Here is an 18,357-nt window from a genome sequence, read left to right as displayed (position 1 = left end):
TAGAAAACCGCAAATGCCCTGAACCCCTCTAAAACCCTATAGTGTTCTCATTTTAAAAATCGACAACCTTAAAAAAAGATATGCAGAAATACATGCTACAGGTAGCAGGCAATTTGAGTATAATAAAAATTTCAAAGCACCATAAGAAATGTGTCTTTTCACAGAAGAGAAGACCTCTTAAAAGCAGTTCTTGTATGTACACAGCTACTTAGTTATTTGGAGTCACTCAACAGAGATTGTGGAAACGGACTTTGCTCACAATGTCTCATGACTTTAAGTGGCATTATCCCAACAGACTCTCATGTCTAAAAATCAATATGCAAGCTGTGTTGCAGTGCAGATAGTTTTAACAATCACTGCCAACAATATACAGTGTTTTTTTCTATAGTGTTTCACATGAGAGTATCAGTTTTCCCAAATGAATGCTAAGCTAGCAGCTACAGAAGTCTTTATTCTTTAGCAATGATGCCCATGACATTAGACTGATACCATGGAGATGATTCATTCATTCAATAAATATTCATTCAATGCTTACTGCACCCCAGACACTGCACCATGCTCAAAGAATAGAAGAGTATTTAACATAGTACATGGGCAATGTCTTCCCTCAGAGATCTTAGAGTCTAGAGGAGGGAATAAACTAATAATTACAATGCCATAATGGAAAAACACAGGATGCTATGGAAACACATAGTAGTACATCTAACCAAGGGGGGCAGAGGTAGGAGAAGGGAAAGGGAGCCAGTGAAAAATTTCCTGGAGAAAGTAACACATAAAAGAGGCTTAAATGCAGGCAAGACAGAAGGAAGCATATTTAAGAACTAAAAGAAGTTCTTTATAGCTGAAGCATTCAGATTGACATGGGTCATACGAGACCTTTGTAAGTCATGCTGAGTCAGGATGTGATGTAGGAATTTGCACATATTAAAAAAATCAAACTACTTTAAAACAATCAATTGTATTTCTATATTATCAGCAAAAAGTAGAACATAAAATTTAAACATATTTATAATAGTATAATAAAATATCAAAAAATAGAAATAAATCCAATGAATCATAGGAAACATCCATGTACTAACAATTAGTTTATTTCAATCATGTTTTGTAAAGAAGATTTAATAAACAAAGGCATATACCATTTTCTTGGGTTGGAAGACTCAATATTGTAAAGATGTCCATTATCCCCAACTGTACTGATAAATATATTAAATGTAGTCCCAATCAAAATACTAGCCAGATTTTCTTTTCTGTGTAGAACCATATGAAAATGCAAAAAGGATAAGAATAAGCCAGTTATTAGTCATGCTAACGGCCAAAGATTCTATTTATATGAAATGTCCAGAACAGGCACAACCATAAAAACAAAAAAGTAGATTTCCATCCTTACTAAGATGAAGAAAGGTGATCTTGAAAAAGAATAACTAAGCAGAAGAACTTTAACAGATATGAAGACCAATTATAACACGAGAGAAATTAAAACAGTGAGATAATGGCAAAGGAACAGGCAAATAGATCCACAGAACAGAGAGTCCTGTAACAGACATGTAAGTACATGGCCACCAGTTTATGACAAAAGTGAACCTGCAGTGCAAGGGAGAAAGGTTTTTAATAAATGGTACTGGGTCAATTGACTATCTGTATGAAAAAAATGAATCTTACCTGACATCATACACAAAAAAATCAAAACCTGATGAATTATAAATGTAAAAAGTAAACAGTAAAGTACTTAAAAAAATACAGAATAACACTTTTATGGCATTAAAATCAGCAAATATTCCCTAAACTGGACATAAAAAATCTTAACTATAAAAGGAAAGATTGATAAAATGGAATTTTTGTTCATGTAAAGGTATCATTAAAGAATGAACCAGCAAGGGTGCCTGGGTGGCTCAGTCGGTTAAGCGTCTGCCTTTGGCTCAGGTCATGATCCCAGGGTCCTGGGATCGAGTCCCACATTGGGCTCCCAGCTCAGCAGGGAACCTGCTTCTCCCTCTGCCTCTCTCCCTGCTTGTGTTCTCTCTCTCTCAAATGAATAAATAAAAATCTTAAAAAAAAAAAAAAAAAGAATGAACTAGCAAGCCACAGAATGGGAGAATACATTTTTAAATGTATATTCAAACAAAGAACCCTTATCTATAATATATAAAGAACAACGGCCCCCCCACCAATAAAAAAAGCCAGTGGGGGGAGTGAGTGGGGGCAGGTGGGAAGGTCATGGCAGGAAGACTTCAACAGGTACTTCACAAAGGAGTGTATCCCAGTCAGCAAGAAACATGAAATAGTGTTCAACTTCATTAGTTTTCAGGGATATAAAAATTAAAACTGCAAGGAGAGACTACAACATACCCACTAGAAAGACTGAAATACAAAAGACAGAAAGTTCCAAGTGCCGACAAGGATACAGGATAAGAGATCTGATACACTGCTGGGTGGAGAGGAGGTAAATTGGGCACAAGCGCTTTGGAAAACTTTTCGACACAATCTACTAAAGCTGAAGATATGCCTATCTTGTGACTATGTAATTCTGCTCCAAATTCAACAGAAATGCATAAAAAAAAATCTTAATTAAGAAGCATGCATGAAAAAGTTCATGGAAGCATTATCTAATAGTTCTGAACTAGAAATTACCGAAAGCCAGAATCAATAAATTCATATTTATATTTGCACAATGGAATACTATTGGCAGTAAAAATGAACTAAGACTACAGTACCTGCAGGTTAGGATGAAACTTACAAACAAAATATTGAACAGAAGCCAGCACATAAAATGCACATATTATATGATCTAACTTGCATAAAGTTTAAGATGAAGCAAAACCAATTTTGGTGTAATAAGTCAAAGTAGTGGTTAGTCTGGTTGGAGATGTCCTAAACAGAAGGGAACATGAGGAAGCTTCTGAGATTCTGGGCTTCTTTTAATGCCCTGTTTCCCAGTGGAGATGCTGCCTGTGTAAGTGTGCTCATTTTGAAATTTTGAAATATAATGTGTGTGTGTGTGTGTGTGTGTGTGTGTGTGTGTCTTTGTACACGTTTCTGTATGTATCACCTTCAAAATACTTCCCAATAATTTTTAAAATCGTATCAGCATATCTGTACAAAGATGACTATTTGAACCTATGGAGAAAGAAAAAGGAAAACTGAATGTAGAGGTTAGGCTGTTTGTATGGTTATTTTTACTCACCTTTGTCCTGTAATGCAATTTGTTGCTTATGCAGTAATGCCACCTCCCGTCCCAAAGCTTTCTTCTGTCTTTCCAGTTCATTTCGAAGCACCAAAATTTTTAATTGCAAGCACTCACTTTGTTTTCTCTAAATAATTAAAAAGCACAGGTAAATTTATGACTATGAAAGTCATGACTATGAATAATTATACATTCACAGTGTCTCCAAATGAATAATGGCATAAAGCACTTTAATATTCATCTAATTCATAGATCTCTTGAGTAACTTAATTATCAGCACCTGCCATTTTAATGAAAATACAGATGTAAGCAAAGAATAAACCTGAAGTCTGGGGACAGTTCTTTCTAAGAACCCAAAAAACACTATAAAATATCTCAGGCCTCTTTACTGAGATCACAATACAATTAAGACAAAAATTAATTTTTAGGAATGGAGTTCTCAAAAACTTAAACATAGAGATACCACCGGACCCAGCAATTCTACTGCTAGGTACATATCCAAGAGAACTGAAAAGATGTCCATACAAAAACCTGAATATGAATTTTCATAACAGCATGATTTATAATAGTCAAATGGTGGAATCAATCCAAATGTCCATCATCTGATGAACAGAAACAAAATGTGGTACATCCATGCAATGGAATATTATCTAGCAATAAAAGAAATGAAGTACTGATGAATGCTACAACATGGATGAACCTTGGAAACGCTATACTGGGGTGTCTGGGTGACTCAGTCAGTTAAGTGTCTGCCTTTGGCTCAGGTCATGATCTCAGGGTCCTAGGATCCAGCCCCATGTCGAGTCCCTGGTCAGTGGGGAGTCTGCTTCTCCCTCTCCCTTGGCTGCTTCCCCTGCTTGTGCTCCCTCTCTCTTACTCTCGCTCTCTCAAATAAATAAATAAAATCTTCTAAAAAATTAAAGAAAACACTATACTAAGTGAAAGAAGCCAGTTTTAAAAGGCCACAAACTCCATTTATATAGAAATGTCCATATTAGGCAAATCCATAGAAACAAAAAGTAGATTTCCATCCCTGCCAAATTGAACCAACGTGCTCTAATATCCCACAGATTTCAGAGAAAGTCAAGCAGGGACCTGGGGCTTTCACCCCTTCCAGGTGGTAACCAACCATATTATCAGTGGACACCACAAGGGGAGCCTGGATTTACAGGGATAATGAGATAATCCTCTCCCTCCCTGCTGGGTGATATCAGAGGAGGCTTAGTGTAGAGTGAGAACTTTCCTTACTACACAGTGTTAATGAGGCCAGCCTATTCAGCATGCTATCAGTGGAGGCCATGTGGGGAACAATATCAAAGTATTCCTATACCTCTTAGCCAGGTCAGTAGTAGTGGAGGCCTAGTGGAGAGCTGGAACTCCCAGTCCTGGTCAAAAGTAAGGATGACCTCCTCCCCCACACTCCTGCCACTTGGGTGTCAATGGAAGCTGCTTGAGGAACCTGGACTTTTATACCCACCTGGCAGTAATGAGATAGCATCTCTCCCTTCCCTATCAGAGAAACAGGTGTCAGAAAAAAACAGATCAAACAGGCTTAAATAAGATCTAGAGACTCATAACATAATACCCAAAATGTATAAGTTTCAATCAAAAATCACTCATCATATCAAGAACCAGAAAGATGTCAAAGTAAATGAAAAAGGATAATTATGAGATGCCAATACTGAGGGGCACCCGGGTGGCTCAGTCGGTTAAGCGTCTGCCTTCAGCTCAGGTCATGATCCCAGGGTCCTGAGATCGAGCCCCATAGCGGGCTCCCTGCTCAGCAGGGAGTCTGCTTCTCCCTCTCCCTCTGCCCCTGCTTGTGCTCTCTCTCAATAAATAAATAAATAAATAAATAAATAAATAAATAAAATCTTTTTAAAAAAGAGAGAGAGAGATACCAATACTGAGATGACAGACATGTTACAATTATCTGACAAAGACCTGGAAGCAGCTATCATAAAAGTACTTCAATAACAATTAAGAACATCCTTGAAACAAATGAAAAAATAGAACATCTTGGTAAAGAAATAGAAAGTCTCAGTCAAGAAATTGAAGATATAAAGGAGAATCAAATGGAAATTTTATTTCACTTAGCATAATCCCCTTCAGTTCCAAAAAAAAAAAAAAAAAAGGCAATTTTAGAGCTGAAAATATCTAGAATAAAAAACTTAGTGAATGAGCTCAACAGCAGAATGTAGGAGACAGAGAAAAGAATCTTTAAGCTGGAAAACAGAATAGAAACTACCCAATCTAAACAAGAGAGAGAAAATAGACTGTAAAAAAAAAAACAGAGCCTCAGGATCTGTGGAACTATATAAAAAGATCTAATATTTGTATCCTCCAGTACAGGGAGGAAAGAAGAAATAAAGCAGAAGTGAAAAAGTACTCACAGAAATAATGATGAAAAACTTCCTAAATTAGGCAAAGAAATACACCTACAAATTCAAGAAGTTAATGAACCCCAAAGAGAATAAATTAAATGGAGAAAATCACAAAATAAATAAAACCAAAAGCTGGGTTTTTGAAAAGGCCAATAACTTTGATAAAATTCTAGCCAGGCTAACCAAGAAAAAGAAAAAAGACAGAAATTACTAGTATGAGGAATAAAAGAGGAGCCTTCACAACCGATCCCATGGACATTAAAAGAATAAGAAAAGAATACTATAAACAACTCAATGGCCAAAAATTTGGTAACTTAGATGAAATGGACCAATTCCTTGAAAGACAATCTACTAAAACTCACACTAGGAGAAATAATCTGAAAGGGCATATATATGAAATAATTAAATTAATAACTAATAGCCTTTTAAAATGGAAAGTACCAGGCCCTGATGGTTTCACTGGTAAATTTTACCAAGCATATAAATAAATAACACTAATTCTTTAAACTCTCTTCCATCTAGGAGGCCAGCATCACCCTAATACCAAAATCAAACAAAGACATCACTAGAAAGGAAAATTACAGACCAATCTCTCATAAACACAGATGCAAATTCATCAACAAAATCAACAAATCAAATCCAACAATATATAAGAAGAATTATATGCCATAGCCAAATGGAATTTATTCCATGTATGCAAGGCAGGTTGAACATTCAGTAATCAATGAAATTCACCATATCAACCAGGCAAAAAAGAAAAGTCATATAATCATATCAATACATGCCAAAAAAGCATATGACAAAATTCAACACCCAATTATGATAAAAACTCTCAGCAAACTAAGAATAAAGGAAAACTTCCTCAACTTGTAAAGAATATTTGCCAGAAAACCTACAGCCAACATCATACAGATCTTCCTCAACTTATGATGGGGTTATGTCCCAATAAACCCATTATAAGTTAAAAATATTGTAAGTTGAAATACATCTAATACACCTAACCTACTGAACACCACAGCTTAGCCTAGCCTACCTTACGTGTGCTCAGAACACTTACATTAATCTATAGTTGGGCAAAATCATCTAACACAAACCCATTTTATAATAAAGTGCTAAATATGTCATGTAATTTATTGAATACTGTACTGAAAGTGAAAAACAGGATGGTTGCATGGGTACAAAATGGTCATAAGTGTATCAGTTGTTTCCCCTCATGATCATGTAGCTGACTGACAACTGTGGTTTGTTACTGCTGCAAGGCATCATACCATATATTGCTAGCTTGGGAAAAGATCAAAATTCAAAATCTGAAGTATAGTTTCTACTGAATGTGTATCACTTTCATACCATCATAAAGTCAAATCTTACATCGGGGATCATCTATACTTAATGGTAGGAAACCAGATGTTTTCTCCCTACACTGGAGAAAAAGGCAAGGATGTCTCCTTTCACCACTCTATGAAACATGTACTGAAAATCCTAACTATGCAATACAATAAGAAAAGGAAATAAAAACTATCAGACTGAGAAAAAAAGAAATAAAATCATCTTGGTTTATAGATGATTTGATTATATATGTAGAAAATCTCAAAGAATCAACCCCCATCAAAAAACAAAGCAAAATCCAAAGCCTCCTGGAACTAGTAAGTGATTAAAGCAATATACAAAAGCCCATTTCTTTCTTACGTAACAGCAAGGAACAATTAGAATATGAAATCTAAAATACAACATTACATTAAAATTAAAAAAATGAAATACTTAGGTATAAACCTAACAAAATATGTATACAAGACCTAAATGAAGAAAACTGAAAAACTGATGAAAGAAATCAAAGGAGATCCAAATAAATGAATGTCCATATTCATGGATAGGAAGACAATATTATTAAGATATCAATTTTTCCCAATTTAACCTACAGATCCAGTGAAATCCCAGCAAGTTATTTTGTTGATACCAACAAACTGATTCTAAAGTTTATATCGGAAGGCAAAAAACCCAGAATAGCTCAATACTGAAAAAGAACAAAGTTACAAGATTGACACTATCTAATGCTAAAACTTACCATAAAGCTACAATAATCAAGACAGTTTGATATGGACACAAAATAGACAAATCAGTGGAACAGAACAGATAGCCCAGAAACACATAGACACACAAATATAGTCAACTGATCTTTGTCAAAGGAACAAAAGCAATTCTATGGAAAAAGGATAGCCTTTACACTAAATGGTGCTGTAACTACTGGACAGCTACATACAAACAAAACAAAATGAAACAGAACATTTAGATACAGACCTTACATCTTTCATAAAAATTAACTCAAAATGGATCACAGAACTAATGTGAAATAAAAAAATTATCATATACAGGGTGCCTGGGTGGCTCAGTACGTTACGTGTCCGACTCTTGATTTCAGCTCAGGTCATGATCTCAGGGTCATGGGATTGAGCCTGCATCAGGCTTTACACTCAGCCTGGGATCTGCTTGTCCCCTCTCCCTCTGCTCCTCCCCCCTCCCTCTCTCTCACTCTCTCAAATAAATAAAATCTTTAAAAAAAATTATACAAATTCTAGAAGATAACACTAGAAAATTTAGGTGACTAAAGTGGAGATGACTTTATATACAACATCAAATGCATGATCATGAAAGAAGAAACTAAGTTGGCCTTCATTAAAATTAAAACTTCTGCTCTGCAAAAACCACTATTAAAAGAATGAAAAGATATGCCACAAACTGGGAGAAAATATTTGAAAACCACTTATTTGATAAAGGAATGATATCCAAAATATACACAAAAACTCTAAAAGCTCAACAATAAGTAAATAAACAACCCAATTAAAAAATGGGCAGAAGATCTGAACTGTCACCTCATCAAAGAAGGCAAATAAGCATATGAAAAGATGTCCAACATCATATGTCATCAAGGAACTGCAAATTAAAGCAACAGTAAGATACTACATATATTTACTAGAATAGTTAAAATCCAAAACACTGACAATACTAAATGCTGACAAGGATCTGGACCAACAGGAACTGTCATTCATTGTTGGTGGCAATGCAAAATGGTACAGCCACTTTAAAAGATGGTCTGGCAGTTTCTTACAAAACTAAACATAGGCTTACTATATGATCCAGCAATCATGCTCCCGGATATTTATACAGATGAGTTGAAAACTTGTGTTCACATAAAAAACCTACACATGAATGTCTATAGCAGCTTTATTCATAATTGCCAAAACTTGGAAGCAACCAACATGCACTTCAATAGGTCAACAGTTATAACAAACTTGACATATCTATACAATGGAGTACTATTCAGCAATAGCAATATAGCTATCAAGCTGTAAAAAGTCATGGAGGAACCTTAAATGTATATTGCTAAGTAAAAGAAGCCAATCTGAAAAGGCTACATACTATATGACATTCCCGAAAAAGGCAAAACCATGGAGAGAGTAAAAAGTTCAATGGTTGCCAGGGGTTCTAAGAGAGGGGGAAAAGGATGAATAGATAGATTCATCCGAGGGGATTTTTAGGCCAGTGTAATTACACCGCATGATACTGCAGTGGTGGATACAGGACACTGTGTATTTGTCAAAACCTAGAGAACCGTACAACAGGGAGAACCCCTAATGTAAACTAGAGTTAATATTGTATTAATATTAACTCAACAATTGTAACAAATGTATCACTCTGATATAGGATGTTAAGAACAAAAGAAACTGGGAGAAGAGGGGAAATAACTCTCTGCAAACCTAAAACTACTCTAAAAAATAAAGCTTATTTTTAAAAAAGTAATAGAACCATACCTCAAAAAAGTCAATTTTACTGAATGTTCATTTGATAAAACAAGTCCCAGACACATTATACCAGAGATACAGTTAACTTTGCTAAATAAGTTTGTTAACTTATCTTTCCATTAAAATACTTCCTACCTAAACCTATGAAGCCACACTGTAAACTTTACTCAGACTCCCTTTTAATCCAAATACCTCTAATTTAGAGGCCAGAATTTGCCTCCAGATAAAATCTGAAATCCTGTCCCACAACAAACATATATGTGCTTGCACATGTTTGCATTCACACACAATTACTGCCCTATGAATGTGTGTGTCCTTCTCTCCTGGTCTTTATCAAGTGTCAATAATACACTTTACATGATGTTCCAGGACATAAATCTTAACCAAACAGTAATATTTGGCTATGCCTAGTAAATTCTTGTCTCCTTCCTAAAACATATACTAATTAAAATTGTAATGAGAAAAAAAAAACTTTTCATTAAGTAAACTAAATAGGTTTACCAAGCTAGTAAAAACCTTTAAAAGATGAAAGTCAGCATCTCTATCTGACTCACAGATACTGAAGAAGCAAGGGCACTCAGTGAGATGAGTAATGGTATGGCCCTGTCGAAGCAACGGGCACGGAAAAATGACTTGGCAGTTGTGTGGAAAGTACTTTATAGCTATCGTTTCTCACCCAAAATGCTTTCTTCCTCATCACTGAAATACTGATTCTAAACAGATGGCATGATCATCTGTTAAAGACATTCAAGCCAAGAAAACAAGCACAAAAGCTTATTTCTCCAATCATCATTATTATATCTGACTGGAAAACTCTATGAAATATGAAACATTCCTAAGCAATTTTTCTTGAACAAAGCAAACATTTATGAAGGGCATACTATGTGCTTCTAAATGAATGAGAAATGGTGTCTGCTTTCTAAGACCTTGGGTCTAACAGAGATAAAAGCCATTTTGCCCTGTCAACCCACTGTAAAAACAAAGACCAAAGTCAGTGAGGTTGTTTATCATTAAAGGAAAAGGAATCAAGAAACAATTTGGGTTTCTTTAGTAATTCAATAGTGTGATCATGACATGTTAGTGTGTTTTTACATCACTGAGAAAAAATACATAAATTCGTAGGAAGCAATCTTTTCCCACAAAGAAGTGTTCAATCTTCCTAACTTGAATTTCTCCATAAAATATGCAAACTGAATTCTACCTGGGCCGAGGAAAAACAAAAAACGAAAACAGGAAAACAACTTTTCACAGAACACAGAGATATGTCTACTTAGAGGGTTAATCTGCTCTATTCCAGGGTATACACTCAAATTGGGAAATATTTTCTAGAATCAAAGAACCAAGGGTACAAGTTAATCTAAATACTAAACTAATACAGGAAGGCATGTTTACAGTGTGTTTGTGTTATGGTCCATATGCAGAAACTGGCCCACTTACAGAAATGTGTCAAGTCATTCAAAACCAGGATGGTTGGCTCTAATTTCTGATGAGTAGAGTAAACAAACCTGCCCAAGTGGGATCTGGTTCTTCTTCCTTTCTAATGCATCTAACACAAGAGCTCAAAGACCTTAATGTTCTATAAGTATCTTCTTTTTTTTTTTCCTGTGTTCCATTTATCTGTTTACTCCTAGTTAATGTCACATGTGCATCTCCAATGGATCACTTTTAATTGGATTTTAGTGTTTTTATACAACATGTTCTTAAAATCACAGACAGTTTCATCTATTTGCAAGCAGACACATTCCTATTTATGGGTCTTTACAAAGACAATGATGGGCAATGTTAAAGATTCATTTCCGAATGACAGACTAATTTGTAAATGACATACTAAAGGAAGCAATTTTCTTTAGATCACATTGGAGCTAAAAAGTCTTAGACAAAATGTTCTCAAAGCATGGTCCAGGAAACCATGAGAATTTCTGAGACCATTTCAGAGTCTGTGAGATCAAAAATATTTTCACAATACTACTAAGCTGTTATCTCCCTTTTTCACTCTCATTTTCTCATAACTGTATAGCAGAGCTTTCCAGAGTCTCTAAGATTTGTGGTATCACAACAGATTGATTGCAGAAATAAATGTGAGAATCCATCTGTCTTTTATTAACTTAGGCATCATCAACAGATATATGCTAAGTTCTTTGAGGTCTTAATAATTTTTAAGAGCATAAAGGAGTCTTGAGACCAAAAAGTTTGAGAATGGTGGGTTAAGGCACATTCTCTGTATTAGTTTTCCCATAAAACCTGGAAATAATGAACAATCTGGAAAAAAAGTTTTACAACTATGGCAGTTGTCCTATGAGAACAAATTTGCTTTTAAATGTCATTTGTAGGTTCTTTCTATTGCACTTACACCTTCTCAACCACTAAGAAAGGGAAAATATTTCCTTAGAAAATACTTAATCCAACCCAGTAATTTCATAGACTCAGTGGCAATATAAGGCCTAGAACCCAGGTCCAGCTAGGAAGATAAAGCAAAAGATATATAATAATAAAACATACACAAGTTCTACTTCTGCTATAAGAGAATGAGCAAACTGGTCCTCTCATAAATCACAGCTCTAGACTCGATAAAATACAAAAAGCTACTACTTGAGGATTCTGGAGATTGATCAGTGACAGGTAAATTCTGGAGAGACTCAACCTGGTGCAAGCAACCAATACACAGCGTGAATTTCCCCTTTTCTGTAGCTTTTTCCTGAGGGTGGCTGCAGTCAAACTCCAGTGAAAGACAACTATCTTTTTGGCCAGAGGAACCAGGGGAAAGAGATCACACAATCAAGGCCACCAGAATGGGGGAAGCCAGAGAATGGACACCCCAGATTCTGTTTAAATTCAATATGAATCTCTGAATCCTAAACCACACATGTACGAGGCAAACAGAAAGCAGCTGGGCCTAAGGGTAAAAGTACTGAACTGAATGAAATCTGAGCCAATGTCCATTGCAGGCATGAGTTTGAGCCTAACCAAGTTAACTACTTGCTAAAATGAAAACATCAATGTTCTTCAGAGGAAAGTAACAAAATCCAGAGATTCCACAAAATTACATTCACATTGTCCAGGATACTATGCAGTATTACCCAATATATGAATAGTCAGGAAAATGTGACTCACTCTCTAGGGAAAAGACAACCAACATATGCCAACCCCAAGATAACCCAGATGTTAGAATTATCGTACAAAGACTTTTTTTTTTTTTAAGATTTTTATTCATTTTTTGACAGAGAGAGAGACAGCGAGAGAGGGAACACAAGCAGGGGGAGTGGGAGAGGGAGAAGCAGGCCTCCCTGCTGAGCAAGGAGCCCAGTGCGGGGCTCGATCCCAGGACCCTGGGATCATGACCTGAGCCGAAGGTAGACGCTAAACGACTGAGTCACCCAGGCGCCCTCATACAAAGACTTTAAAGCCACTATTATAAATATGCTGAGTAAGAAAAAGTAAAATATTCTTATAATGAATAAAAAGATATGAAATCTGTCAATCCCAGAAAAAGTAAAATACTCTCATAATGAATACAAAGATGAAATCTCAGCAGAGGACTAGAAAATATTAAAAGCAGAGACTTCTGCTTCTGGTCAAGATGGAACAGGAAAAAGGAACACTGTTCAACTAATTTGACCAGGCTACCATAATCCTAATACCAATCTGATAAAGTAATTTAAAACACTGTATTTCAACATCCCTAATAAATATAGCATAAAACCCCTTAAATTATTTCCAGATCAAATCCAGCAAGATACAAAAAAAAAAAAAAAAAAAAGAGTATATATTGTAACCAATTCAGGTTTATTCCAGAAATGTAATGTTAAACATCTGAAATTAAATTATGGAGAATCAAGGAGAAAAATCACATGATTATTTCAATAGATCCAGAAAAAGCATTTGACAAAATTCAATATCCATTCATGATAAAAACTCTCAGAAACTAGGAATAAGAGGGAACTTCCTAACACCAATAAAAGGCATTACTACCATTATACTTAAGAAAGGAGGAATCATTTCCCCCCGTGATCAGGAACAAAGAAAGGATTTCCACTTGTATTACTTTTATTTGATATTGTACTGTATGTTCTAGCTATTGAAATAACTCAGAAAAATTAAATAATAAAGCACACAATGCAGTCTAAGTTTGCAGGTATGATTGTTTACATAGAAAAATCCCAATAAATATACAAAATAACTACGAGAACTAAAAAGTTAATAGAACAAGACTGCAAGATACTAGGTTAATAAATTAGTAAGAACTGTATTCCTTCCTACTAGCAACAAACAGGTAAGAAACAAAAATTCAAAAACAATCCCATTTGCAAGAATGCCCCCCCAAAAAAATACTTAGGAATAACTCTAATAAAAGATGCCCAAAATCTTTACAGTGAAAGCTACAAGATATTGAGAGAATTAAAGAAAAGTCTATAAAAGAGATATATGCCATGTTCAATGGACTGGGGAACTCATTATTGCTAAGATGGCAATTCTCCACAAATTGATCTACAAATCCTTATTAAAACTGCAACAGGCTTTTTTTTTTTTTTTAAGATTTTATTTATTTATTTGAAGAGAGAGAGACACAGCAAGAGAGGGAACACAAGCAGGGGGAGTGGCAGAGGGAGAAGCAGGCTTCCCGCCGAGCAGGGAGCCCGATGCGGGGCTCGATCCCAGGACCCCGGGGGATCATGATCTGAGCCGAAGGCAGACGCTTAACGACTGAGTCCCCCAGGCACCCCCCAGGCTTTTTTTTTTTTAAGAAATGGATAAGCTGATTCTCATTTCACTTGGAAATACAAAGAACCCATGGGAACTTATATAAAATGAACAAAATTGGAGGACTTGCCCTACCTGGTTTTAAGACAACATATCTCTAAGAAACTTTGGTATTGGTGAAAGATAGACATATAGATCGGTGGAACAAAACAGAGAATCCAGAAATAGATGAAAACATACTTGGTCAATTGATTTTGGACAAACATTTCAAAACAATTAAATTAGGAAAGACTGTTCAACAAACGATGTTAAATTAACTGTATATTTATATAGAACAAAAGAACCCTGAACTTTTACAAAAAAACTAGCTTGAGGGTGCCTGGGTGGCTCACCTGGTTAAGCGACTGCCTTCGGCTCAGGTCAGGATCCCATCAGGATCGAGTCCTGCATTGGGCTCCCTGCTCGGCAGGGAGTCTGCTTCTCCCTCTGACTGTACCCCCTCTTGTGTTCTCTCTCTTTCTTTCAAATAAATAAATAAAATAAAATCTTAAAAAAAAAAAAAGCTAGCTTGAGATGGATCATAGATCTAAATGTCAAGCCCCAAACTACAAAACTTCTATAACAAAACACAGAAGAAATTGATGCAACTTTAGGTTAGTCGAAGATTTCTTATAAAGAAAACAAAAAGCCCTACTACAAAATAACATTAAAAAGTACATTGTATTGGGGCGCCTGGGTGGTTCAGTCATTAAGCAACTGCCTTCGGCTCAGGTCATGATCCCAGGGTGTTGGGATCAAGCCCCCGCATCGGGCTCCCTGCTCTGTAGGACGCCTGCTTCTCCCTCTCCCGCTCCCCCTGCTTGTGTTCCCTTTCTCGCTGTGTCTCTCTCTGTCAAATAAATAAAGTCTTTAAAAAAATACATTGTATTTCATTAGACTTTTAAACTTTTGCTCTTTAGAAGGCATCATTAAGAACATGAAAAGGCAAACCACAGAACATTAAGAAAATATTCCCAACATACATATCAGAAAAAGGACGTGTATCCAGAAAAAAGAAAAATACAAATATACATGCAAATGTGTACATATACACACACTCTCTCCTCCTCTCTCTCTCCCTCTCCCTTCCCCCTCTCTTTAACACAAGAAGACAGAAATCCCATTTAAAATGAGGGGAAAAATATGAAACTACTTTACATGTATACTAGGACTGAAAAAATATGTAAATAAATTACAGATAATGGGAGCCAGGTTTCTCACTAACAGAAAAAGATACTACAAATAAAAGTAAAGGATGAGAATGAACTCTGTGGTGTTAAAGTTGAAGGTATTAGTACAACTCCTGTTTAGTTTTAACACATATATAGAGACAGATACTTGCATATACCAGCTCTGTCCACTGAGAGGGCCTAGACGCAGTTACAACCCAGTAGCCATAAGCACACCCAGTGCCCAGCTCTTGTTTCTAAATACCATTACCTAATGAAAGGAACAGGACTTCTTGGGAAAAGGGCTCATTCAGGGATGAGACAGGGGAAATACAAGATAAGCGTGGATCATATAGTGCCAGAAATGAAGGAAGTGCTTTAAAAAACAAACAAAAAAGAGAGGCATGTCAAAAGGACACAGGAGGAAACCTGAAAGAGCTATCGATGCCATAAGTTGAGCAAGAATATAAATGACATAGTATTCAATTATAACCTAAAGTATAAAATAAATATATTCAAGTTCATACTAATAAGTAAATGACTGAATGAATAAATAAATGGGGGGGGGCAAATCTTCCTCACAAAGAATTCAAAATAACATACATAAGTAAGCAGTCTCCCCTCTAGGAGGTGGAACGCAAGTCCCCTCCACTGGAGTGAAGGCTGGACTTATTAGTATCTTGCTTTCAAAAAATTCAGCATGGAAAGGATACTCCAAAGGAGTATAGTGGATAAACTTGGGGGATACTACCTTAACCAAGTAGTGATTCAGGTAAATATCAACACTGATTAAATATAGGAAGGAATGAGAAACTGTCATAGATCAGAGAAGCCTAGGAAGGCATGACTAAATTCAATGTGGTATCCTGCGCTGGATACTGGAACAAAAAAAAAAGGATATCAGAATCTAGGCTAATCACGGCAAAATATCAGACAAATCCCAATCAGGGGATATTCTATAAAATATCTGACTAGTAATCCTCAAAATTGTCAAAGTCATTAAAAACAATGAAAGCCTGGGCGCCTGGGTGGCTCAGATGGTTAAGCGTCTGCCTTCGGCTCAGGTCATGATCCCAGGGTCCTGGGATTGAGTCCCGCATCGGGCTCTCTGCTCCTTGGGAGCCTGCTTCTCCCTCTGCATCTCTCTCTGTCTCTCATGAATAAATAAATAAAATCTTTAAAAAAAAATAAAATAAAATAAAATAAAAACAATGAAAGCCTGAGAAATTTTCACATCCAAGAAGAGTCTAAGGAAGCATGACTACTAAATGTAATATGGTTTCCTGCATGGGATTCTGGAACAGAAAAGAACTTTAGGTGAGAATTAAGGAAATCTGAAGAAAGCATGGATTTTAGTGAATGATAATTTATCAGTACAGGTTCATTAACTCTAACATTAAGGTAAATGTTAATAACAGGAGAAATTGGCTGTAAGGTATACTCTTTGTACCATCTCTGTAATAATTCTATAAATCTACTACTGTTGTAAAATAAAGTTTATTTATTTAAAAGAAAGACATTAGTGGAAACACTGGTGAAACCTGAATAAAGCCTCCAGTTAATGGTAATATATCAATGTTAACTTCTTGGTTTGATAATGTACCATGTCAAATGTAACATGGTTATAGAAGACGTTTATATTAAGGGAAACCAGATTAAAGTCAAATGGAAACTCTCTGAACTATCTTTGCAAGTGTTCTGTAAATCTAAATAGTTTATTTTTTTTAATGGGCAAAAGTACTTAAACTTACACCTCTTTTTTTTTTAATTTTTTTATTGTTATGTTAATCCCCATACATTACATCATTAGTTTTAGATATAGTGTTCCATGATTCATTGTTTGTGCATAACACCCAGTGCTCCATGCAGAACGTGCCCTCCCCAGTACCCATCACCAGGCTAACCCATCCTCCCACCCCCCTTAAACTTACACCTCTTAAAGAATACACAAGTGACCAATAAAGATATAAAAAATGTTTATCATTGAAATGCAATTATAAACTAAAATAAGAAAACACTACACACCCACGAGAATAGCTAAAATTAAAGACTAACCTCTTAAATGAAATGGACAAATGCTTGAAAGACATAAGCTACCTAAGCTCACTCAAGAAGCAGATAACTTCAATAACCCACAACTATTCAAGAACTGAATTCCTAGTTCAAAACCCACAAAGAAAATTCCAGGTCCAGATGGCTTCACTGGAAAATTCTACCAAACATTTAAGAAATAATTCCAATTCTACACACAATTCTACACATATTCTTCTAGGAAACAGAAGAAAAAACACTTCCCAAATCACTAGTTATGGCCAACATCACCCTGACAACAAAACCAGACAAACAGATTATAAGAAAACAAAACTACAGACCAATATCCCCCATGAATATAGATGCAAAAATACTTTAAATGGGGGCACCAGGGTGGCTCAGCCGGTTAAGCGTCTGCCTTTGGCTCAGGTCATGATCCTGGAATCCCAGAGCATCAGGCTCCCTGCTCAGCGGGGAGTCTGCTTCTCCCTCTCCCTCTACTTTTCCCCTGCTCATGCTTGCTCTCTCTCACTCTCTCTCTCTCGCTCACTCTCTCTCTCAAATAAATAAAAATCTTTTTATTTATTTTATATTTTATTTATTTATTCATTTTTATTTATTATTTACTTTTTAAAAAACTTTAAAAATTTTTTTAAATAAAATCTTTTAAAAAAATCCTTTAGACATTTTAGCAAATTGAATCTGAATAATTCCTCATGAACAAGAGGGGCTTTCTCCAAAAATGCAATGTTGGATTAACATTCAAAAATTAATCAATGTATTTTACCATCATAATACAAGAATATGGAAAAAAATACAATTATCAACAGATATAGGAAAGGCACCTGACAAAATCCAAAACATGTAAGCAAAAATTCAAGATGACAACAGCAGAAATTTCATAAGAAACATAGTTAAATGTCAAAAAGATATGTTAGCTATTGATGTAGTGTGAGAAGATGCAAAATCTTTAAAAGCCATCAAGTATGAACTCAATTACTAAAAACAGAGGTAGTTACAGTTGGTCTTACAAAGTATTCTGATTTCTTTCAGCATCA

At 35.6% G+C, this 18,357-nt stretch overlaps 1 protein-coding gene across 2 annotated transcripts in view; it reads right to left on the bottom strand.

Annotated features, from left to right (window-relative positions):
* Nucleotides 1–18,357, bottom strand: part of UVRAG (UV radiation resistance associated) — a 320,861-nt gene that overhangs the window by 154,682 nt on the left and 147,822 nt on the right. For both annotated transcript variants that reach the window (XM_032427162.1, XM_032427163.1), the window contains one exon: nucleotides 3,182–3,308. In XM_032427162.1, coding sequence (XP_032283053.1) covers nucleotides 3,182–3,308 — 127 coding nt within the window. The remainder of the gene's footprint in view (nucleotides 1–3,181; nucleotides 3,309–18,357) is intronic.

The sequence above is a fragment of the Phoca vitulina genome, unplaced genomic scaffold (assembly GCF_004348235.1).
Source record: "Phoca vitulina isolate PV1807 unplaced genomic scaffold, GSC_HSeal_1.0 scaffold36, whole genome shotgun sequence".
In the NCBI taxonomy this organism is placed as follows: domain Eukaryota; kingdom Metazoa; phylum Chordata; class Mammalia; order Carnivora; family Phocidae; genus Phoca; species Phoca vitulina.
The sequence above is the reverse complement of the archived record's forward strand: the minus strand, read 5'-3'. Positions and strand labels throughout refer to the sequence as shown.